This window comes from Osmerus mordax, chromosome 9 (genome assembly GCF_038355195.1).
Source record: "Osmerus mordax isolate fOsmMor3 chromosome 9, fOsmMor3.pri, whole genome shotgun sequence".
NCBI lineage: Eukaryota > Metazoa > Chordata > Actinopteri > Osmeriformes > Osmeridae > Osmerus > Osmerus mordax.
The window spans coordinates 5,787,510-5,813,419 of NC_090058.1; the positions used below are offsets into that span (position 1 = coordinate 5,787,510).

General features: G+C 49.0%; 1 protein-coding gene across 1 annotated transcript; it reads right to left on the reverse strand.

The window, feature by feature from the left end:
* Positions 1–444: 444 nt before the first annotated feature.
* msrab (methionine sulfoxide reductase Ab) lies at positions 445–24,250 on the reverse strand. Its single transcript, XM_067243524.1, has 6 exons — positions 24,076–24,250; positions 19,881–19,949; positions 19,495–19,614; positions 16,862–16,966; positions 7,303–7,409; positions 445–905 (listed from the first exon to the last, which is right to left on the reverse strand). Exons 1-6 carry the CDS (start codon positions 24,248–24,250, stop codon positions 723–725), a joined length of 759 nt encoding a protein of 252 aa, XP_067099625.1. The 3' UTR covers positions 445–722.
* Between the last annotated feature and the right edge of the window lie 1,660 nt (positions 24,251–25,910).

Sequence of the window (25,910 nt, forward strand, 5' to 3'; positions counted from 1 at the left end):
GCTTGTACCCGCTGGTACTCTCAATCATCCTTCATTCTATAGGCTGGATATCACATTTATATGCAGTGACTGCTATGCACACTAGGTGGAAAGGTTAAAGTGCAAGACAAACAAGCAAGAGCAAAACGAACAATCCAGGGAATCTGACATAATCAATCTCAATAATTGACTCTTCTGAAAAAAGATATCTGAGAAAAACTAAACTGTAGAAAGCTTGTAGAAATCAGTTCTTGCTCAGAGGCATGTGTGATCCCAGCTACATCATGAGAGGAATGGTCTTGCCACATCCTTGTTCAATGTAAGAAACTACTTTTGAAACTGCTAATATTTGGTACATGATGGATCAGAATACAAAATGGATCAGAAGTCAATTACAGAGATAACCTATATTGATTATGAAACACAACATTGTTTTAAAACATATGTAGAATGTATTATCTGCTGTTGGAATGACATAAAATCTTCATTTTGAGTTATTCATGTTATTTGGTGCATACTGACATCTTCTGGCTATTCGACAACACTGCAGTCTGAAATGCAAAAGTGTCAATCAGAAGTCTGTAGACTAGATCTTCATCAAGAGTACGCCTAAAAACAAATACTTGAGTCGTTATTGCTCAAGTAAATATAAAAAAAATAATTATGGTTTGGTCATCATCAAAGTCAAGCCTGTTAAACTCCTTTCTGTGCTCCCTTATGTTCCTCCTCTCCTCCTGCCCAGGTCACAGCTCGTCCTTGTCACCAGCCCCTGCTCCTATGGGGCAGGAGACCCCTGTGCCCTTGAGGCCACAGTACCCCTTGGGCACCTTCTTCAGGTACTGCTGGTGGTAGTCCTCTGCGTAGTAGAATTTCTGGTCCTGCAGGATCTCCGTGGTGATGGCCCCATGGCCCTTCTCACTCAACACCTAACACAAACAAACAGCCTGTGTTTGTTACATATTTACACATTTAACATTTAACTCATTTAGTAGATTCTTGTATCCATCCTGTCGGACAAATAATACATGTAGAAAGTAAAGCAAAAGATCAATGGTCACAAGTGACAGTTTGAACAGTATTTCAGTGGGACAAGCAACAGTCTGTATCTACCAGCCACGTCGCAAAGTGACCACATCTCATCCGCTCCTCTTATAACCCTGCCTCCGAGGAGCAGGCACAGAGGAGATCCAGTAAGAGGGTGTCATGTGACAGGGCCAGTCTATGACAGCTGGGATGTACTGCAACACTGGCTCTTGGTAGTGAAACTACAGGGGTATGACCATGACCTAAAGTCCCTTCCACTCACCTAGCAACAGGGAACAAAGGGACTAAGTTCCTGTGTGCTACATCACTGTGCTCACTGACTGAAAGTAAGTAGGTTGCCTAATGGGTCTTGTCTGATGTAGCTATTGTTGATACCTCGAGTTCATGAAAACAATAAGTATGGAAGAGGGATTTCTTTGGGGACTAGATCCATGTGAATGAGGAAATGATGAAAGCACACAGGCAGTGTTTGTGTTTGGCGGTATGTTTGTGTCTGACGTCCATCTGTCAGGGGTGTGAGTACCTCTGAAGGACCGATCATGAAAGAGCATCAGTGTGTCGGTCTTTGAGGTGTCCTCAAGCACCGCTACAGAGAGGAGAGGCCTCAGGAGAGACACTTCAATCAGGCAGACAGCTCCCCTACTGGGAGGAGTGGGACTCGCCCCTCAACGCACAACTACAAGGCCTCAGCACTACACACAGCTCATCCTGAAGCCTTTAAAGATCAACACCCCAGAGGACAGCCCAGAGTAGAACCGAAAGGCATGCTTGTTTGTTATTTGCTGGATTTCTTCATGAAATCTCAGAGGAGAATATGGATACACAAGATGTACACCAAATAGATAAGAGCAATCTTAAGTCTTTACGAGTCATTTGTGCCATGTAGTCTGGACTGGTGCTTTGTCGAGGCTTAAACAACCAGTCCCTGATCCTGTGTAGTGCTGTGCTGCGTATTGTGAGGGAGAACAATAACCATGTGATGCAGTGCTCATCCTTGGCCACAGGGTGGCAGTGTAGTATTTGTAGTGCTGTCAAGGCTGAACTGATTCAGCGGATGTGGAGCATCAGAAACAGACCAGGGCAGCAATGGTCCTCCTCCCTCCATCACAGAAGTCCTCCCTCCATCAGCCCTTACTGGGCAATGCTGCAATTATCGACAACTAAGGAAACAGATAAGGCCATATTTGGAGAGCTCAACGGATAAAACTTTAAATTAAAAGGGAATAAATTGTTACCAGAGATTTATAGATCTAACTGGGCATACAGCCAATTGTGATATAGCAAATGCAAAGTTAGGTAGAAATACTTCATTGTGGATGGGCCTCCTAAACACCCAAAACCAACATATTCAATTGATCAAATCTAGGTGGACTTCCTCCTGGTCTGTGTCCATGGCCAATGAGCATCCTGTGCCCTCTGTGAGCAGTGTTGTGGTGATGGTGGTATCATGGCCTAATTAGCCAGTGGTTGGAGAGAGAGAAGGCTGGAGGGCAGCAGAGGGTGAAGGGAACACTGTGTCCGATTTGTTGTCTGGTACAGCGAGAGTATAGTCCACCACCAAGCTTACTGCAGTCACAACACGCCGGGCAGTCAGGCAAGCGGCTAGGCGGGCGGCCATTTTAAATCCATAAATCAGAATGCATGTTGTCTCGCTGACTGTGACCCTGTGTGGCTTCGCTCTGCTCTGCTCACTGCGGCTGAAGAGAGGGAAGGATGTAGTAAAGAAAGAGAAATAAAAAGTGATAGAGGAAGTTTCTGCTGGACAGAAAGAGGACAGAACAAAAGGAAAGAGAGACAGAGAAAGAGAGAGACTGCGTGTTTGTGATGGTCAGAAAGAGATGTGTGGAGAAAGAGAATGTAAGAGACAAAGAGATGGTTGTAGGGAGAAAAGAGAGCATCCTGGGTGAGATGCTACGGTTAACGTTAGCCTCAGTAATGGTAGGAAGGAAGGAGAGTGTACCGGGGTGAGATGCTACGGTTAACGTTAGCCTCAGTAATGGTAGGAAGGAAGGAGAGTGTACCGGGGTGAGATGCTACGGTTAGCGTTAGCCTCAGTAATGGTAGGAAGGAAGGAGAGTGTACCGGGGTGAGATGCTATGGTTAACGTTAGCCTCAGTAATGGTAGGAAGGAAGTAGAGGGTCTTGGGTGAGTCAGCTCTTTACGCCTGTCAGATAGAGTCCCCTGTCACACATGTGCATGGCTCAACAACTCCCTTTTCCATTTCTCTCTTTCTCACCTCTCTCTCAGTTTCTTTCGCTCCACATCTTTCCCTATCAGCTATTTCTCAATTTTCTTTCCTTTTAATCTCTCCCTCCCTCTCTCTCCCTCCATCGACCCCCTCTTTCTTGATCATCCCTTTCTTTCTTCCCCCCCCCTCTCCTGCTTGTGACTACGGCTCATTGCTCTCCCTCTCTGCAGCCAAGCGAGATAACCTCACCGTCGCCACAAACGCTCGACCCTGGATGCAAATATGACGTGACACACTGAGAGGACAAGAAGAAGAAAAAAAGACACATCCTCCACCGTGTCTCTCCATCCATCCTCTACGGACGGCCTCTATACCCGGGAGAAAGCCAGTGAGAGAAAGAGAGGGCGGGGGGGGTTAAGGCAGGGAGACAGATAGCGAAACAGAGGAAGAGAGAGGAAGAGAAAGAGAGGGCGGGAGACCAGTGACACTGACTGACTCATTTGAAGGACATTAGAGAATCCCTCCACAGTCATTTATATAATAATCATCACCACCATCACCATCATCATTAGCATACAAAACACTACATCCCAGTCCTCTACGGCCGTCAGTGGAATATGTAAAGAAATACCACCGTTTAACATGAAACATAACAGAAACATAAAACATCTGTTACAGTAAGGGTAGTGAAGAAATCTAGGTTCCATAAAGAAATAAATAATTGGTTCTGCGTAGAATCTACCAGAAATGTATGAGCATTGCCGACCTAAAGGAGGATGTGAAATAAAGATTTAAAGACGAGAGGAAAGAAAGAGAAGAGAAAAAGAGGGACGGAGGCAACTCCGTGTCAGGCCAGAATTTAGAAGCTCAACACACCGAGAGTGAAAGAAAAGAGACAACAAAACGTAGCGAAACATGCCGTGAACTGCACAGTGTGTGTGTGTGTGCGTGTGTGTGCGTGTGTGTGTGTGTGTGTGTGCATCTGTGCACGCGGGAGGAAAATAGTGTGGTGTGTCTCCACTCACTCATCCCTCTCAGAGCGGGTCAGGCAGCCATTTTAGGTTGTCTCTAATCGGCAGCGAGTGCTCCTACATTTTGTGCAGTGGCATCATCATCAGCTGCAGAGATGGGACCAGCTCCAGATAGGTCGTAGCTTTGCTGTACCCACTAATCTCATATGTAGGGCTAAGTCAACGCTCCGCAGCGGTAAATCCAAACACTGTATATTATTCGGAGGGTGCTTCAAACAAGATCAAATAGAGAAAAGATTTGGGAAGGATTTTCTGATGTGTTTCGCCGTGACTTTGTATGAAAAAAATAAACATAAAATGTTAAATACATATGACTACGTTCGGTGTTTCTGAGTTGTAGGTGGAGGCGATGGAGAGAAAGAAGCTACACGGAGCGAGGGAGAGAGGGAGGTAGGGACAGAGAGAGAGAGGGATGGAGTGAGGTAAGGAGATAGAGAGGGAGAGGGATGGAGGGAGAGAGAGAGAGGCGAGGGAGAGAGACAGGAAGACAGAGAGGGGGAGGTTAATTGTGTGCAATGGAGGCAGAATGAGAAAAAAAGAGATGGAAGAAGTAGGTAAACGACATGTTAATACCATCCCCATGAGAATGGAGATAGTCAGCCCTTTAAGAACCCTGGGGTTCACCCCAAGACTTTTAGCTCCCAATCACCCCCCTCTTCTTCCCCCTCTCCACCTCCTCGCAATCCTTCCTCCCCCTACGGCTCATTAAGTTGGGATGTCTTATCAGAGGGCACACTTGCTCCACCAAGGCCCTACACGCACACACAAACACACACTCTCTCTCTGGTCGGATTGATAAAAAACATTGTTCTACACGCACAGAACAACCCCACCTCCTCCATCACTCCCTCATTCTACCCTGTCCTAACCCACCCCCCACCAAGCTTTCTCCTCCTAATCAACCCTCTCCATCCCTCCTCTCCTCCCTTCTTCCCCCAAGCTCGAGGGAGAAACTGCAGCGAAGAGTGATGCAGTGAGAGACAGAAAGAGGCTGAGAGAAAAAGTAAGAGAAAGAGAGAAAGAGAAAGTGGAGAGAAAAAAAGAGGGAGAGAGGAAAGAGAGAGGAGACAGATATGAGAAAAAGAAAAAAGGGAGAGGAGAGACAGAGGAGAGAAAAAAAGGAAGAGGAATAGAGCGCGCTGCGCTCCTCTGCTCCGCTGCCACAGCCGCTCTGCTACAGAAGCCTTTGATGTTCCACAAATTTCAAATTTCATTAAAGAGAACCCCCCTTCGCGTCTCCTCTTCCCCCTCCTCCTCGTCCTCCCCTCCTCCTCGTCCTCCCCCCCTCCTCCCCCCCCCCTCCCCCTCCTCGTCCTCCCCCCCTCCTCGTCCTCCCCCTCTCCTCCCATCCCTTCTCAGCTCTCGCGCTTAAACAAGCTTTTCTGTCTCGCTTATTTTTGCCCCACTGCTGAAGTTGAGAAACTGAAAGCCCTGCAGAAGACCGTCTTTGTATAGCTTAATTATTCATTGGGCTGTGTGTATGTGTGTGTGTGTGGCAAACTGGCAGGTTGGAGTACGTTAGAATCTGGGTCTTCAGATGCCCATGGAATCATCTGAATAGCCTCCACCCACTCTCTCTTTGCTACTGACAGGAAGCCAAACACATCCCTCTATGGACAAGCCAGGCCTTTGGAGGGCACGCATACACACACACACACACACACACACACGTACACACACACATGTACACACACTCAGACACACACACACAGATGCATACGCGGTACTCATAATGAGGTGCAAAGTCATATATTATTACATCTCTAGCAATTCTTATGCAACAGACTCCACTCATTAGATATAAGACCTGGCAACACAAGCCTGCTCACACTCTCTTACACACTAACTTGCTCTTGAAGCCTCTCTAACCATCCACTGCTAGGTGCAACCACAAAGACAGCTTTACCGAGGATCCATTTTGGCTCAGTGTGTGTGTTATCAGCCGCACTGTGGAGCCATACGTTCCAGTTGCCATCTGGGGAAACTAGTGCCAGGGGACAGGTTGACAGTTATGGTGTGTCAGCAGGACTGTTGTCCCTCCCGTCAGAGTTGAGTCAGATCAGTCAGTCCCTGACAGGGAGGTGACCGTGTGACAGCCGCTGGTGACGCAGCGGCATTATGACACTGAACCCCACAGGGACTGTGGCACGTGTGGGGGCAGAAGGTCCTTCCCCCCAGGGGCCCCAGGGGCCCGGGGCTAGGTACTCTGTAGGGGGTCACGGCACGTGTGTGTATGGAGGGGGTTTAGGGGCGCAGGTCACCAAGGGGGCGGGGTCTGTGGCCGTTGACAACCCATCAGTCTTGGCCCTCTGGTCTGATTGCGTCCCCCCCCCCCAACCTCCTTCCTAAACTCCTCTTCCTGGACCCAGCTGCCATCCCCCCTGACCTCTCACCCCTGCCCAAGGCCAAGTCTGGGGGCGGGGGGGGGGGATTGTCACGGCAACCTGACAGTCCCCTGTTCCATGACCGGTGACCCCAGGAGTCGTCAGTAACCATGGCAATCCCGTTTCCTATGAATCCCATTTAGGGAGGGATGAAAAGAAGGAGGAAGGGATGGAGGGATGGGTGGAGGAGTGAAGGGATGGACAGAGGGACACATGTGCGAGCAGGAGAGATGTGGAGATGGATTACTGACCCGCCTCGTCTCTGGGGATGGAGGGGATGCTGGGTGTCACTTATGGATGGATGAGGGGTGAGGAGGGTGAGGGAGGTTAGGGGTGAGTGGCTTGGCTTGACTAGCTGATGTGCTAGGCTAGAGGTGAACACCACAGAAGCACACCTCTGGTATTGTCATTCAAATAGGAGAAACACGACTGACACCCCTGTGCATCTGTGTTAGTGTGCTTGTGTGATTAGGTATCAGTGCCTTCTGGTAGAACTCTGCAGTCCTCAGAGACGTGTGTGTGTGTGCGTGTGTGTGTAGTACGTGTGTATGGTATGTCTTTCTGTGTGGTGGTGTGTAATGTGTAGACGTGTGCTGTGTATGTGGTGTGTGTGTGTGTCTGCGAGTGGTGTGTCTATGTGAGGGGTGTGGAGCGTGTGTGTGTGTGTGTGTGTACCTTTTGGTAGGTGTCTCTGGTGTTTAGAGCCAGTTCCTGCTGAGAGGGACTGGAGGTGTAGATGGCTGAACGGTACTGGGTCCCTCTGTCATTCTGCTGTCTCATTCCTGCATGCACACACACACACACACACACACACACACACACACACAGACAGACATGCACACACACAGACAGACATGCACACACACACACAGAGACATAGACACAAACATGCAGAACTCGTCAGACATGAACACAAACGTACATATGGTGTAGACAAAATGCCATATTGTGGTACAGTATGTCAGCCATGTCTGTATCATCTTGTACTTCACTCGTACGTGTGTTGATTTCCCATATTCATAACCATACTGTCATCATTTTCATCAGCTTTGCATCAGTCAGCCAGCCAGCCAGCGAGGAGGCTGTGTGTTTTGTGGGAAGCGGCCGCATGGCTCGGGTCTATTTTCTGCTTTTCAAATGTCATCCTGAGGTAAGCATGAGCAGGAGCCCCTCCATGATTGTCTGTCCATTTTTCCTCTCATTCCTCCCTCTTTCGCTCTCATCACCCACCCCCTCAATGTCTCTCTCTCTTTCTTTCTTTCTTTCAATTTTAGATTTGTTTTTGTCCTTCTATTCAACCTTAAATCACCTTCTCCCTCCTTCTATTCAATATATCTTTCTCATTCTTTTCTCTTTGTCCCTCCTTCCAAATATCTCATTCAACTCCCCAACCTTGCTCTCCATCTCCACCTCCTCAGTCATTACGGTACACTCTCTACCTCTTTCTCTTTTTGCCTTTACATCATTTCCCTCTTCCTTCCCTCTCTCGTTCTCTGTTCTCCTCCACATCCCTCCATTTCTGCAGTGCTGGATGCCAGCCATCTCCCCCAGCTCGTCTCTCTGACCAGGCTCATGGCTGCCCCTCCATCAAAGGGCACAATGCCACTCTCCCATTGGCTGCCCGACGCTGCTCTGGCTCATCACTCTACCCCCGTGACCTTATTGTATGACCCTAAGGTCCTAACTGGCCTCTACGGCAACCGCTAGTGCCTCACCACCAGAGTAGGACGGAACACTGGAACATTCTAGAAGCGGTAAGACGTCACTGAATACAAAGAGAGAGAAGAGGCTTTGAAGCATATTGAAATAATGAAACTATAGAGAGGATTATTAGTCATCCAAAAGGGACTCAGTCTCTTTCAAATAGCAGGACATTCCTAACTTCTCAAAACAACCTGCAAGGGCCCCTAAAATAAGAAGAAACAAACACACTGAAAATTCACCTCTTTTTTCCCTCTCCTCTCTTCATTTTTAAGGACCCCTGTTTTTTTCCTCCATCCATCAAAGGGCTGAGAAATTATTAATGAGACCCTCCCCATTCCTCATGCATAATTCATGCTGCCTTGCCTCTGAAAGCAGAGGGGCTGATGGGGGGTGAGGGGAGGGAGGGAGGGTGGGAGGGGGCGAGGGGAGGGGCAGGGGTCTCAGAACCACGCCACCCTTTTCAGAAGGTTCTTGACCTACGCCCACAAAGCCCAAACCTAACAAGACCCCCCCACACCCCCTCACCCCTCCACACCCCTCACCTCCCCACTCACCACACGCCCCTCACCTCCACACACCCACACATCCCTCACCTCCCCACACCTCCACACACCCCTCACCTCCACACACCCCTCACCTCCACACCCCCTCACCCTCCACACACCCCTCACATCCACACATCCCTCACCTCCACACACCCCTCACCTCCCCACACCTCCACACACCCCTCACATCCACACCTCCACACACCCCTCACCTCCACACCCCCTCACCCCTCCACACACCCCTCACCTCCACACACCTCCACACATCCCTCCCCTCCACAAACCCCTCACATCCACACACCCCTCACCTCCACACACCCCTCACATCCACACACCCCTCACCTCCACACACCCCTCACCTCCACACACCCCTCACATCCACACATCCACACACCCCTAACCTCCCCACTTAATGTAAAAGTAGCTCTCTTTTGCCCAAAAATGAAAAACCTTTTAAAAGGCAGCAAGACAGGCAGGTTGTGGGTAGCAGAGAGGAAGTCTTCAGGGAGATGATGGAGCTACTCTCCTTAACACACACACAAACTCACCAATAACACATCACTGCTGGGGCTACAATCCCCCTCTGAGATTTTGCAGCAACTCAGTTCTCTGCAAAGTCTCTTTCACGCATAGACAGACACACACACACACACACACACACACCCTGACAGCCATAGCTTCATACTGCAGGCTTTCTTACAGCCTAAAAGCCACCTCTTTCTCCTGTCAACTCCCTCTCCTGTCTCTTTTCTCTGCTTTTCTTTCTTTCCATTCCACCAATCCTTTTGCCACTGATGGTGGATAGGACGCCTGTGTTGGGTGCATATTTTGTGTGTGTGCATGTGCAATAAGTATATAAGTGGGAGTGTGTGTGCATGTACTTACTTATGCGTATGAGTGTGTGTGTAGGTGTGTGTGTGTGTGTGTGTGTGTTGGTGGGTGGGTGGGTGAGGAGGGAGTAAAGGGGTAGGCCCGGCATTATGCACAGATTTGTGTGTTTTTCAGTTGCCGGCAAAAAAGGGTCTGAAACGGTAAGAAGGTAATCAGATTAAAAGGGCTGCCGGCTGCTATGGAAAGACCGGGATGGCAAACAAGGGAGGGAGGAAGAGAGGGAGGGAGAGAGAGAGGGAGGAAGAGAGGGAGGGAGAGAGAGAGGGAGGAAGAGAGGGAGAGAGAGAGAGAGAGAGAGGGAAGGGTAGAAGAAGTGGGGGTTGAAATGATGATGCACCATTCATTTAGGAGAGCATGGCGACACATTCTCTGTGCCATGGCAACGATTATAGTACATCTCAAAACAGAGGAGGGGGAAGGCGGAGAAACAGGCACACTCTTCTGTACAGTAGGTGTTAGTGTGTTAACCTGCCCCCCTACCCCCTCCACCCCTCCCCTTTCTGCTGAACCTACAGCCTGTCTGACCCTGGACAGCTAAGTCTCCCCTGGCATCTTCACAACCTGCCATCCTTCATCTCAAACACAGGGCAAAGGGCTTTATCCTGTTAACTTCTGTAAGTGCTGAGATTAGCCTGTCATCTCCAGCTTCTATGTCACCACCGGCCCACAAGAGAATCCTCTCTGATGCTCCGGAGCTCTGAACCTCTATCACTTGAGCCTCTATCAACAGCCTCTCTCAGCAGCCTCTATCACTTGAGCCTCTATCACCAGCCTCTCAACAGCCTCTATCACTTGAGCCTCTATCAACAGCCTCTCTCAGCAGCCTCTATCACTTGAGCCTCTATCACCAGCCTCTCAACAGCCTCTATCACTTGAGCCTCTATCAACAGCCTCTCTCAATAGCCTCTATCACTTGAGCCTCTATCACCAGCCTCTCTCGGTAGCCTCTATAACCTGAGCCTCTATCACCAGCCTCTCACCAGCCGTATCACTTGAGCCTCTATCACCATCTCTCTCAACAGCCTCTATCACTTGAGCCTCTATCACCAGCCTCTCTCAACAGCCTCTATCACTTGAGCCTCTATCACCAGCCTCTCTCAACAGCCTCTATCACTTGAGCCTCTATCAACAGCCTCTCTCAACAGCCTCTATCACTTGAGCCTCTATCACCAGCCTCTCAACAGCCTCTATCACTTGAGCCTCTATCACCAGCCTCTCAACAGCCTTTATCACTTGAGCCTCTATCAACAGCTCTCTCAACAGCCTCTCTCAACAGCCTCTCTCACCTGAACTTGTATCACCTGAGCTGCAGGACTGGACCAGGACAGTCAGGGTCCCTTCTGTTGTCTCTGCTGTGCATGGCAACCCTCGCCATTTACAGATAAAGTGTTTAAATATGTGTGTATGTGTGTGTGGCGAGAACTGCAGTGATTCCCTGTTGCTAGGATAGCACCAAGGGTGGTACTGTGGCCTGTGCACTAGAGCAGTTTGCGCTACTTCTATGTGTGTGTGTCCACTGCTGTGTGTGTGTGTGTGCAACTGCTGTGTTTGAGTATGTGTGAGCTACTCTTGTGTGCATGTCTCTGTGTGCTACTGCTATGTGCGTGCCAGCAGAGATCGCTGCTATTTTTGCCCTTCTTATGTAAGCTGCTGCTGACGTGAAGAAGTGTAGGAGCAGGGGTGGTAGAGAGAGCACCTCCCAGCACACACACACACACACACAAGTTAAGGGTTTAGTAGCCTAGCCCTGCAGCTAAGCATAGTGAAGTGGTAGAGGGGTTTAGTTGTGGCAGCAGAGCAGTGTGTGGTGTGTGTGTGTGGTGTGTGTGTTAGGTTATGCTGTGATCATCATAGGAACAGACAGGAGAAGATGCTCTTCGGATTCCGTCACTGCATGTTTGGGGCTACCCTAAAACACTAACTGAGAGTGTGTGTGTGTGTGTGTTCTGAAAGAAAGTCTTATCGAGATGCCCCTTCTTCTGTTTTGGTTTTGTAATTTCCTTAACCTTTATCATCTCGACTTGTAAACAGTAGTTAGTTTCGTATGTCAGTCAGACTTGGATTGCTGTGTTGAGTCTTGAGGGGAGTTTTAATAGGCCCAGCCTCCAGCCTCCAGCCTAACACAGGACTGTGAGGCGTCACACTCCACTGGGGCCACAGATATACCTCCAGACTCCAGACAACCACCCCTTCCCCTCCTCCAGCCAGATGACTAATTACAGACCAACCAAATGAGGCCCTGACCCCCCCCATCCCACCCGCTCTGAGCAAGGTATATGTGTGGTTGGGGGTGGACATGGGATGTGTGTGTGTGTGTGTTTGTGTGTGGCGAGACAGAGCGTCTGGTTGTGTCTGTCTCATTGTCTCTTCAGAAGGTAATTAGTATGCTCCTCACTGAGACTGGGAACCCTTACTGATTAGCACACCGGGCCTCTACCTGCCTACACACACTGCCTCTCCCCGTCTCTCCTGCAGAAAGGTAAAACACACACACTGAAATTACACCACGGACACAGAAAGCACACATTCGTAACTGCAATATTTTGCGTAAACACTCCTATCTTTCGCTGCTACTAAACCGCTGACACACACTTCAGACATGTATACACACACACACACTCACTCACTAATAACACACACACACACAACACAAACACACATTCACTCTTCCCTCAACCACCCACTCGCCACGCAATCTCCATAAATTAGACCTGTCAGTTGTGGAGCTGTAATGAAGTGACACAAGATAATGAGCGGGCCTTTTTCAGCCAACCAGAAGGAGGGGGTTGGGGGGCAGGGGTGAGGGGTCAAGGTCAACCCTCTTGGGGGTCTCTGCAGATACGAGGGGCTCCCCTAAAATGACGAATGTGGTGACATCGGGGACGCAACTCCCCAAAAGGGGGGTTGGGGTGTCTTTTCCAGCTGGAGGGAACATGTGCATGTGTGTATGTGCATGTGTGTATGTGTGTGTGTGTGGTGTGTGTGTTTCTTCATATACATATATATGACAGGGTTATATATATATATAAATTTATGAAGTGCTCATGGATTGATAGGCTTGTATAAAAACAGTTGATGGAAGAAAAGTACTTCATCAAATGGGTCAGATTCCATTCATACCACTTAAGACACACGGCCTTTCCAATGGCCTTTAGAGAAATAAGACAGCTTTGTCTGGCTGTGGCAAAGCTAGCTCACATATCGTAAACAAAGCAGCAATCGTAAGTAGAAAAAGACAGAAACATTTAAATAATCCTTTTCAAGTGTACAATCATTTTACAGGCATTAATACAAACATGACAAGAGGCTGGCTCTTTAGTCAGCCCGGTGCTTGTATAAACAACGCATCTCTCGTCTGTTGTGATCAGCAGTCTTGATTTGGCTGTCAACACCTAGCGCGCTCCCATCGAAGGACGACAGCGTCGGCCATGTTGTGTGTGCACGCGTCGGCATGCCCTCCTGCCGTCTGCTCACTGACGCAGCATCAGCCGCATGTGACATAAATACTGCATGGCCTCAAAGAAGAGGAGGGAGGAGGTAGAGCGAAAAAAGGGAGGGAGGGAGGGATGGAGGGAGAGAAGGAGGAACAAAGAGGGGGGGGAAGAAACCCAGGTTGTTGGGATGAAGGTGGAGAGGGAGATGATGGAGGAAGATAGGGAGAGGGAGGGGGATGGGGAGGAGCGGGGAGGGACGGATGGAGAGAGAGAGTGACTAAGAGATAAAAGAGGAGCGCGTGTTCGCATGTGTGCGCGCGTGAGGGTGAGCGAGCGGCCTGGGGGAACGGGAGACTCGCAGGGCTGCTCCGCGGATGTGCTGACGGGATGGGGGGGGGGGGGTGAGAGGATGAGAGGAGGGGGAGGGGGAAGGAGAGGAGGAGGGGAGAGGTGGGGGGGTAAGGAAGGGGGAGATAAGATGCTCTTATCCTCCCGACAGCCTGAAAGCCCCAGGGTCCTCAGGGAACAGGGGGTTGGGTCCCACTTTAACGAGGAAGTAACGAACATCCCAACAGCCAAGGCAGGCATGTCGGTGCACCGCAAGCATGTGTGTGTGCATCCCATTGTGTGTATGTATCACATGTACGTGTTTGATGAGTGTCTGTCCACGTAAAGTATGTGTGTGTGCGTGCGATAATAAGACGTATGCTGTGTTAGCATAGCTTAACATAGCTGCACAATTCTAGTGAGGCTTTTTGAGCGTTTATTGAAATGAGAGACTATCCTGGCAACTTCTTGTCTCACAGCTTTTGGACCAATTAAATATTTTCGAAATAGCCTACTTTTGGTGAATTTTGTTCACAAAGATTGTTTTATCCTGAAAACATGCCCTTCATTTAGATGCAAAGTTTTCAGCTTCCTATTGCAATATGTAGGAGGAAAAACTCCAAGTGTGAATTTAAAACAGCAGTTTCTGTTGTTGACTGGTGCAGCTGCCACATTATGGCCTTGATCACTTGATCACCACACTGTGTGTAGTTGTATATATGTGTGTGTGTGTGTGTGTGTGTGTGTGTGTGTGTGTATGTATTTACTGTACGAGTTGCAGTGTTAGAAAGACAGAACAAACTTGTAATTCGTGTACAGGGTTGTTCTTTCTGCAACCTAGCGGGGAAAACCAGCAGACAGTGTCTGTTTCTGAATATGGAAAGAGGGCACAAAGAAGAGGCTGCTGGGAGTTTCTGATTGGCTGTTAATGTTGCTATCCAAGACATGATTGGAAGAGCAGACGCAGCTCGACATCACGTTGTTGGGACTGAAACCCTTTTGAACTGAGGCAAAGCAGAAAGGCAGAGTTCTCAACACATACACACACACACACACTGAGATGAACCACGTGATTATACGTGTGTGTGCCTGGGTGTGTGCATGCGTGTGTGTGTGCATGCGTGTGTGTGTGTGTGTGTACATTCATGTGTGAGTGAGCCCGAATCAGTGCAGCCAGTGATATCAGAGGGAATATTCCTTAATGTCTTCCCTTCTCTTCAAACACAACCTCCTAGGTGGACAGAATAAATTGCAGCTTAAGCACGCGCCGAGGAAGAGCCTGAGGCCCACGTCCACCTCTCTACGCCACATTTGTCAAATCAGAGCGATTCTGCACGTGAACCCAGACGGGGGACGGGGAGGGGGGCGAATAGGGGGCGGAGGGGGGGGGGGGGATCAGAACGGAGTCACGTGAGCGAGTTGTCTTCTCTACACTCGGTGAGGGAACGATTTAGAGAAAACATGGTTCACGGTACAAAATATTATAGGAGACACGGTTCCACTAGGAACCCCAAAAACTGTTCTCCAAAGGTTTTCAAGCTGATGTTCCCTACATGTTCCATATAGGTAAGGGGTCTACTGTACCTACAGGGCATCCACAACACCCAGCATTTTAGAGCATGAGTCTACGCACAAAAACTCCCCAGTAATAACTGTCATTAACAATTCATGACAACAAGAGTGTCCATGGATCAGTCCCAACTGAGCGGAAACATAAATGCAAATGTATTGATCAGTGTATTGATCCGTAGCTGCCCCGGGTGTGGGTGACAGTGACAAGGAAAAGAGGAACTATGAGTCAGGCTACAAACGTCAGTTTTCTCTCGAAAGGAAACCCGGAGGAAAAGCAGCTCTTTGCAGACAGAATGTTTGAGTGTTCAGCACCTTTCAGTCTGTAGGGTTTGGAGCCCAGCCAGTCTATACCTGGTTGCTGTAGGTGTGTAGGTGTGTTTTCATTCACTGGTGTGGGAGGAGATGACGATGGCCACAGAGCGCCATGAGCAGCTAACATCAGCGTTAACTGACGTGGTTAAAGGCAGGAGGTCGGTCCTCATCAATCTTTGATTCAGCTCTCCTTCCGTCTCGCTCTCTTTCTCTCCACCATTTTTCTCTCGCTCTCTCCCCCTCCAAACCCCTCACTTCTGGGTGACTGAGCAGAGTGCCTCCTTCTCTCGGCCTCATGGTGAATTAATGCTCTTACATCACCCCTCCACTCCTCCCGAGAGCGGTAGAAACGGAGGTGGAGAGAACCAGGGAGAGGAGGGGAGAGGAGGGGAGCTGACTGTGGCCATTGTTTTTTTAAAGTATTAACCCTTGTGCTGCCTTCGGGTCACATGACCCAAAGGTTCATAACGAACCATCGTTGTGTTTACCCAATTTTACCCAATACAAAAACAAATAAAAATATTTTTCTTTTAACCTTCGCAATGTGGGGGGTCTGAGACAGCCCAACGGTTAAAAGAAAATGCTTCACTTTGTTTTTGTATGCGTTAAAGTTGCCGCAATACGACGGTGGGTCACAATGACTGATGGGTCAGAATGACCCGAAGATAACACAAGGGTTAATCTATCTCTTCTTCTTCCTAGGAGGATTAAAGGTAAGATTAGGGAGTCAGATGGCTGAGCGGTTAGAGAATCGGGCTAGTAATCAGAAGGTCGCTGGTTCGATTCCTGGCCGTGTCAAATGACGTTGTGTCCTTGGGCAAGGCACTTCACCCTACTTGCCTCGGGGGAATGTCCCTGTACTTACTGTAAGTCGCTCTGGATAAGAGCGTCTGCTAAATGACTAAATGTAAATGTAAATGTAAAGCACCAAGCCCCCAGGTGTAAAGACATGTTCCAACTCTAGAACTGCAAAAGGAACATGCTCAGGTTCTAGAACTGCAATTAGTCTAGTTCACCAGAAAACAGAACAGTATGTTTGTGTACCTGTAGTAGTTTTCAGGCAGCTTGAATTTGGGCCCACACCCTGCTAGTCTACCTTATCATGGATGGTTGGATAGCAGACACATTAACACATTCTGGCATTGGCTAGGACTAACTCCCTTAGGATAGAACACACACACACATGGATAAAACACAGACACAGTCACAGTCATCTGAGCATCTTCCTTCTGCTCTAATACACAGTGCCCCTTGGGAAGGGTCTTGTCTGGGGGCAACTGCGTGTGTGTCCCTGCACAAGTGTGTGCATGCTCGTGTGTGCTTGTGCGTGTGACCACGTGCGTGGACAGGTGTGTGTGTGTGTGTGTGTGTGTGTGTGTGTGTGTGTGTGTGTGTGTGTGTGTGTGTGTGTGTGTGTGTGTGTGTGTGTGTGAGAGAGAGAGGTGCTACCTTGAGTGGGGTCATGGCTCTCCCAGAACAGCTTGAGGAACTCCTTCAGATGGATGTGGCTGGAGTTGAAGACCACCCGGACCACCTCGGTGTGGCCAGTCAGACCTGCAGCAACACACACACAACACGCGTGCTGAGAACATCAGCAAGCAACATCTTTCATCCCAACAAAGCATTGTACAGTACTATCAGTCACAGTGGGCTCAATCACTGGAATCTCCACGGACTGCAGTTTATTTAATCTGTGTACTGGGAACAGGTCGATATTTGGTTAGAAAAAACAAGTTTAACTTCCATCTCTCGCCCTCCCTCCCTCTCTGCTATGATCTCAACATGATCTATAGATGGGTGTGGATTTGTGAGATTAGTGCATGACTAGCTGGTATTTGGATATGAGCCCATACAGATTTGTAGAGAGCTGTGTGAATTTGTGCCGGGTTCCAGAGAAAAGGAGGGACAAGGAAAGAGAAGTAGCAAATGAAAAAGAGCAAGAGAGAAAAAAAGGCCTCAGAGATGTGTACGGCTTGAGGCAGCGTGGGAGCATAGCAACTGTTTCTATCAGGAAGTAGCCAAAAAGACAGGCACGGTTGGGGGCAGCCCTTGCCTGCCTGCAGCTGCCAGGACCCCCAAGCTTCAACATGCTGCCTGGAGGCATCCTGAGAGAGGGGCCTGCTCAGGGTCAGCTGCTAACTGCACACACACACGCAGACAGACACGCGTGCAGAAAGCAAGCCAGAAAGCAACGGCACATAAACATGCACGTGCATGCACACACAAGAAAAGGAATCAGAACAAGTAAACGTGTACACAGACACACATACACGCACAGGACACAAGAACAAAGACACACATATACACGTATATACACAGAGGACACACACACACACAGGAGGTACCCAGTTACGATTAGAGCTGACATTCAGTCAGTCCTGATTCTACTAGACTTTCAGGACACATTTGACGACAACTGAACTCCTGGATGTCTTTCTAGATGTCTCTCTCTCCTGTGTAGCTATTTACTCGGAAACTTCAACTTACTTCATCTCTAATATCCCCCCTCCTTCTCTGGACTGTCTCTATCTATTTCTGCATCTCTCTGTCTGTCCATGTCCCCTGTCCGTCTCTCTTTCTGTCGTTTCCTGACAGCTTCTCAGTCTCCAGAGTACCGTTCCGCTCTGTCACGAGCCACCAATGAAGCGACGCCTGCTCTTCTACAGACCCCTTTCTCCCTCTTTTCCACTCTCTGAGGTCCCCAGTTTGTTTCTGACAGTGAGAGAAGGAGAGAGAGAGAGAGAGAGAGAGAGAGAGAGAGAGAGAGAGAGAGAGAGAGAGAGAGAGACAGAGAGAGAGAGAGAGAGAGAGAAAGAAAGAAAGAAAGCAAGAGAAAGTGGGATTGATAGAGAAGGAGAGTGCTTCTGTGTGTATGAGCGAAAGAGAGAGGGATAAAATAAAAGTTAGAGAGAGGAAAGGGAAGAAAGAGAGAGAGAAGAAGAGGGATTGGCTCGGGGGTATTCCACTCAGAAGGTCTGCCAGCCAAGCCAGAAGTGGCCAGCCCTGGTTCTCCATCCCTTCGTTCTCCATCGCTCCGCGCTCCTGCCTGCATTCCAATGCCCCAAGCAGAGGAGACGTCTGAAGCTAGCAGCTAGTACTCCCAGAGTGACTCTGGGAATAGAGGGATTGAGGGATGGAGGGGTGACTCCAGAATGGGAGCCAGGGTCTTTAGAGGAGTTTAAAACTGGGCTTGGCTCCAGCTTTGGCTACTATCTTCATCACTAACAGGCGCCCGGCTCTCACTCCATATCCTGGAGACAATATGGAGTGAGACACAGAAAGAGAGGGAGAGAGAGGAGGATACGGACAGGAATCCCAGTAAGAGAAGAAGTGGAAGAGGGGTGGGTGACACTGGGTGTAGGGAAAAAAAGAACCGGGATGAGCCCATTTCAAATGTAAAGTCTTAGGAGCGTGAGAGCGAGAAAGAGACATACAGAATAAAGGAGAGAAAGAGAGAGAGAGAGCGAGAGAGAGAGCAGGGAAGGGCTATGGTGGTGCTGAACAGCAGTGGAATCTCTGTAGTCAAAAATGCCGCATTGAGAGAGAGAGGAAAATAGAGGATAGAGGGAGAGAGGGAGAGAGAGGGAGGAAGAGAAAGAGAGAGAGGGAGAGAGGGAGAGAAAGAGAGAGAAAGAGGGGGAAAGAGCCCAATCCCTACAAGTAGGTCACTGGGAGGAGGGGAGGGGGGCTGCAGCCGGAGAGAGGAGCATGCTGGGAAACTGACTGCAGATGAAGAGGAGGCTGCTGGGACGACCAAAGAGTTTTAGAATGCTTCCTCTCTTCTCCTTTCCCTCTCTCCTTCTCGCTCTCCTCCTGTCTCACACTCTTCAAGGCAAAAAGCTCTACCCATGACACACTCTTCATCCGCCTCGCCCTCGCAAGCGTCTCAGTCTTGGACCTTCTTGAAGTGGGGTTAGCGTTATGGAATTGTGTTAGCGGTGCGGCTAGTGTAGGCCTTGCATTCAAGGTAAAACGGCACAGATACACAGGCTTAGTTTGCAGAACATTGTGTGCCTGACCAAAAGTTGAATGTTTAGGTTTCGAGTGTTGCGACATCCTAAGGAGGCAGTGGTGTAGAGTACCTGAGCAAACCTCCTCATAGTTGGGGTTGGGCGTGACCCCCCCGGCATAGCCCACCTGGGTGGAGAACACACCTGACTTCATCCAGAAACGCCTCTCAGCTCCCCAGAAACAACCCATACCTGGGACAGAGAGAAACACACACACGTGTTCACCAAGCAACCACACATACACACACAGGATCTTATGAACTAACTAGGCCAGAAGTGTTCTGTGTTTCTGGTCTAAAACCACCGGGGGAATTGATGCTGAAGGACAGGCCAGATACAGCAGGTTGGAGGATGTGATGGAGGTGTGGGTGAAGACTTATGGATTTCGGGGGGGACAGGGACGGAGTCAGAGGTTGTGGAGAAGGTGGAGGTGGTGGTGGAGATGTTGGAGGTCTCACCAAAAAGGACAGTCTCCATGCCCTCAGGGAAGGGCTCCACGGTGGGGTTGCCATTGACTGCATGCTTCTCTAGTTGGGGTGAGAGAAGGAGGGACGGCAGAGAGGGCCGAACAAAACAGAGAAGGGGAGAGGATAGAAAGAGTGTGTGTGTGAGAGAGAGAGAGCGAGAGAAAGAGAGAGAGACAGAGAGAGCGAGAGAGAGAGAGAGAGAGAGAGAGAGAGAGAGAGAGAGAGAGAGAGAGAGAGAGAGAGAGAGAGAGAGAGAGAGAGAGAGAGAGAGAGAGAAAGATAGAGGTTAAACGATACCTGGAGCACCTCTCTGTGCTCTTTGTGTTTCCACCCCCCCCCCCCCCCCCCACACACCCCCCCAGCCATACAGTGAACCCAAAGTCATTGTGCCGTTGTGAATCCTAATATCCTAATAACCATGGCCTGGAGAGGAGGACAGTAGAGGGCAGTGTTCAAGGAGGGGTCCTACCCATCTCATCCCTCGCTCCCTCCTCCTTTCTCCAGGTAAGTGACTGACACCATGCTAGATTAGCATGGCTTGGCCTATCCCAGCCCGGCCCGGCTCAGCCTGGCTCTGCACTGGTTGGCTGCTAAGCAGGATCAACATGGTTGGGTCTACACTGGAAGACACTTACAAGATTAAATGGTTTTGACCCCCATTTCTAACTCTCTAATGCATCCACATAAAAACACATGCACACCCTTCCAACCAACTCAAACCAAAAGAAAGACAGAAAGAAAGACAGACAGACAGACAGACAGACAGACAGAAGCTGGTTTGAAGGATCCAGGGCTGGCGTCAGCAGTGCAACATTAGAAAAGGCAAAGGACAAGCCTAGTAAAGGGAGGCTGTAAGGGCTGCTTGGTGGCGTTGGTGTGGCAATGCCAACTGTGCCGTGTGGAATTAGAACGCTAAAATGGAAAGACAAACCCACACACAGATGTGAGGGCAGGATTAAGGGCTAAGAAGACTGAGGTGACTTAGTGTGTAAATCTCCACTCAGCAAGGCTGGTTTGGACTGCACAGACTAATGTTAGTCAATGGATAAATGGGCCGCATGAGTGAAGGGCCCTTCACCCCCACGGGGGCCTACAGACCGTGCACATGCGCACACGTACACAATGTCGCAACTCACCTAATCTGGTCAGTGTGAGTTAGATGCGATGTGACACTGTCCTGAATAACGTCAGGGTCCAATGGACTCACGTCCTACTGTGGCCCTATCAGTACTAACTGTTGTGTAGGTAAGACCTTTATGAAAAATGTGCTCAAAGTAAAAAAAAAATGCGTCCATCTTGACGTGTAGCATTGCAGGGAGCCATGTTCGGTGTAACTCTAACCCTGAAGGAGGGATGAAAAAGAGAAGGAAGGATGGACAGAGGGAGGGGAAGAGTGGGAGGTAAAGGATGTGTGGACGCTGCCAAAGTGATGAAACCAGAAAATAGGAGGTGAGGATCAACAGATGACTGTAGCAGAGGGACGGAGAGATTCTCTTGGCGTTGGGCGCGGCGTGCCTCCGGGCAGCAGATGAACACATGAGCGCTGGGTCGGTCCAAAACAGAAGAAAAAAAACAAACACAGGGGGGGGAAAAAAATAATAAGAGGAGAGAGAATGGAGCCAAGAACACGCCAACACAGAGAGGTGTCCAGAGAGAGCCACTCCATGCCAGAATCTACCTTGCTCTCCTTCCATCTCCTCATCCCCTTCTCATTTTGAGCTCACTCTTATCCTGCCATCTTGCAACCCCCCTTCCACCATTCTCACAACACACACACACTTCTCCAATGGAGTCCTGGCAGAAGTCCAGACGGTGCCAGGCTACTTCCTTTCACTGCGCCCGCCCCCCCACCCCCCATTTCCCCCACCCACCCCACCCATCCCACACAGCACCCAGACTCCTCTGGCAGAAACACAGCCCACCTCTCTACCAGCAAAGAGGATAAAGAACTAGCTGAATACGCCAGCTAAGGACACAGACAGGAGGGAAAACGAAAAAACACATGCAGGGAGGGCCGAATGAGCGTACAAAAGAGGCGGCATAATACCGCAGGAGAAGAATACGTGTGAAAAGGATTTTTTCTACTTGGATAAAACATGGCCGGTTGTTTTCTCTCTTTCGTTGTTTGGTTATTGAGGGGACGGAAGAACCGTGTTCGCCGGGGCAAAACTGTCAGGACTAAAGCGGAATTCAAACATTGTTTGTTGCCCTTACAACCTGTGGTGGACTGGTCGCTATGCCCATGCCAGCACCTACAACCAGTGGCGACTGCATTCCACCAAACCCGCAGTCACCGCCTGTCTTTTGTCCACCAACCACCAGGTCCAGTTGTGCTTCGGACCGGCGTGTTCTTTTGTTCCCTCTCAGGGCGGCTTGCCACTGCTTTCCTTCATCTCGTGCCCATAAAGCGGAGTTCTCCTGCCCTCTGAGAGACGGCAGGAGAGGGTTCAGGGATGCCAGGGACGCCAGGGCTGGAGACGAGAGGTCGTATTCCCCAGCGCTGATCACTTTGTCCCCAAGTGACATTGTGATAGTCACTCTTCTTCTTTCCCACCCCCCTCTCTCTCTCTGTCCCCACAGGCTGGCACACTATCCGGCACGAGGAGAAGGAGGAAGCTGTGGCTTTAAACTGTTGCCAACTCCACTACAACACAGCTATGGGAGGATGGGAGTGAGGGTGAGGGTGGGGTGAGATGAAACCTGTTCTATTTAAACATAGAAGACAGAGGATGGTCCAATAATCTCTTCTGAATCACCCAACTGAAATATAAGAGTCTCCATGTGGCTTACACAGCTCACCACAAATATATATAGTCAGCGAGAGAGAAGGAAGGTGACCACAGTGAGGGTCAATGCAAGCCCTTCCAGGCCTGTCCCTGCATTGTCTCACAGACACAGCCAGAAGACCAGGAACTCTAGGTAGAACATTCATATATACTCCCCTCATACAAATGGGTTTCCAGGCAACCAGATCCAGTTGCTATGGCGAGGACTACCACCCTTAGCCTGGTACAAGATCCTGAGCTTCACATTCTGTACAACTCCTCTGATCTAGTAGAATACTGGCATCAGTAGAATACTGATTTCCCTAACACCAGACTACCGGTGGCCGTAAAATAAAGCTGGTTTACCCAGAAGAATACTTCCTGTGTGGTGCCTTACTATACACAGGTATACAAAGTAGAATACTGGTATTCATAGTAGATAGTGGTATACTTAATACCACACTTCTGGACAAGATGGGACAGGAGATTGTAGCCCATACAGTGATCTACTATTACACTCATCCACACTGTCATCTACAATATTTTTTGTTTACATTTCTGATTCAACACTGCCAACAAAATGGATGTGTTTAAGAAGTCGGCAGCCAGGACTAAGCTTGTCTCCCCCCCCCCCTCCCTCCCTCCCTCGTCTCCCAATTCCCCCCACCCCACCTCCCGTGGTGTGAGAGGGGAGGAACAGATTTCCGCCATGCTGCGTCTCCGGGCTGCTCCGACAGACGGCCCGGGACTCTACGACGGGGCGGAGCTTTCATGCGCATAATGCACATATGGACGCCTGGACGCTATGGTGTGAAACATGGAGGTCCCAGAATGCATTGAGGGGCTCAAGGCAGGGAGGTTGGCTGAGGTGATAAACTAGACTGGAGTCCACCTCCAAATGTAGCCTGCCTGCCCTGCTTACATATGTGACTGTCAGAAATAGCATCACCAGGATAGCCTATAGTTAAATGGATAGGTAGGCCTCTATCAGGAGTGCAGATTCTCATGCTTCTAAACTCACTGTCTCACGCTGAAATATAAGTCATCATTGAAAAGCATTGTGAGAGTATAATGCTAACATTTCAGTTCAAACCATAAAACACCATAAAACATAACTTCTGTTTAGCCTAATCCATTGGATTGTATCACAAGAGTACCGTATGTGTTAGTATCAGTGTGATTAACCATATGATGATCCATACGACAGACTTGAGATAAACAGAACAGGGTTCAAGTGATTTAAGAGTAAACGGGCTGTATGCCTTGGTTTAGTTTTGCTCAGGACCACCCCTTATTGGCCACGAAAAGAACCCGCCGCTTATGCAAATAAGGTCAATAATGACAAATATGGGGGTGGAATTCATGTTCCCGGTTGTGGCAGGAGATTTTTTTTGTTGCCAGTGAAGAAGTGTATGATTTACCTGCCACGACCATTTTTTCCTCTCTTCCCTTAAGAGCCCGGTCTTTCGTGGGTAACTGTGTCTTATCTGCCATTTCTGCGACAGCGAGTAACACGGAGAAAAGAAAGCACCAGACGATTTGTTTATGTGCTTGAGAGAATAACAGCGAAAATGGCTGCCCATGAACACCCTTCATTCCTATTGAGCTGCGTCGTTCACGTTGCAAGGGAGGGAGGAGTGAGGTGACAGCGAGCGAATCGCCATGGATATGAATATTCATCGTGCGTGTGGGACGTCGTGCGCTGAATATTAAATAGTCAGGGGTTAATATGACTTTGGCACAAAAGCCTACAGTGCGGTGTGTGCGGGAAAGAAATTAAATTTAAATAAATATCCACATTAAGCACGCCGTTCAGCATGCAAATGTGCTTCTAACGCCATACTCCATCTCTCATTCCGTTTCAGGGAGGTGCTCCTGATAATACTGATGGTCTTAGAGGATAGTTTTTTGTGTGTGTGGTAATTTCAAATCAAGTAATTAATGTGTTTTGTGTATGAGGTTAATCTTGAGAATCATTTGTGCAATTTACTAAACAAAATGGCACAAATATTGACATGGGTGGAATGATTGCAAATGAGCAGCTGCTTAACATCTGCAAAATATAAACTAGGATATGGAAGGTTCTAATGGAGGCTTTTAGAAAAATTCGCCTTTAAATGTAGGGAACCTGAAGCATTGTTTGTGTCCATATTTGTGGCGATGTTCATTTTCTGTGAGGTTCTCTTGTAAGGTTTTTGCATCAGGAAGTGAGGGTTGTGCGGATCGAGAGGGTGACCTGCTCAAAAGTGTTAAACCAAGCATTCCATAGTGGATCCACACCAACCCAAATGATCACCAAGAGGATGCCAATTGATCTCCACCTCTCTCACCTCTTCCTCTTATTCCACAACCCACTCTTCCACTACCCCTCTCTTCCGTCACTAACTAACTCTCTCTTTCTCTCTCTCTGTCTCTCTCTCTATCTCACTCACTCCCTCTGTCTCTTTGTCTGCCGTGGTGGAAATGAGGCTCAATCACCTGCGGAGGAGCTGAGGGGGGCTCAGGGGACTTTACCATGCAAATGTGAGGTAATTACCAAGACAGTGGAAGCAGGCGTGAAAGAGCAGAGGAATGGAGAGAAAGTACAGGAAGAGAGGGGGAAGATCGAGGTGGACGGGATAAGAGAGATGAAGAGGTCTGGGAAGTTCACAGGCCTGTTGATGCTGGATGATCAGGGAACTCAGAAGAGAGGAGTAGAGAGGGTTGTGGAGAAAAGGAAGGAGGGATGTGCTGTAGGAAGAGAAGCACAGACGTGTTCATTTCCTGTGTGTCTCCTCTTTGTCTCCTTCCATCATAAATGATCAGTCCAAGGAGGATTTTCGTGAACGTGTATGGGTCTGATAGTGAACAGTGTAACCAAGTCTCTATAGAGAATAAACTACCACACATACTACCACAGTATCTTGGTGGAGGGGTGGGCAGGCTGGCAGCTGTTAGGTGGTGAGAGAGTGAGACAAAGAGAGAGAAAGTGGGGGGGCTGCAGATGTGAGTGGGTACCAGAGAGATTATGAACTGACCTGGAATTAACAATCCCAGTTGTTTTACAATGGAACTCTAGATAAATTAATCCTCCCAATGTGAGTGTGGGCTTGTGTGCCAGTAGGCTGTGTTTGAGTGTGTGTGTGCTTGTGTGTGGGGGCCATGTGGTTCTGTTTAGAGTAGGTTGCATAAAATCTCGGCCCATTTCAAAAACCAGGTTAACTAGATGAATGAAGTCATTAGGAGGTCCTCTGGCACCATTACCAGTGTTCTGTTT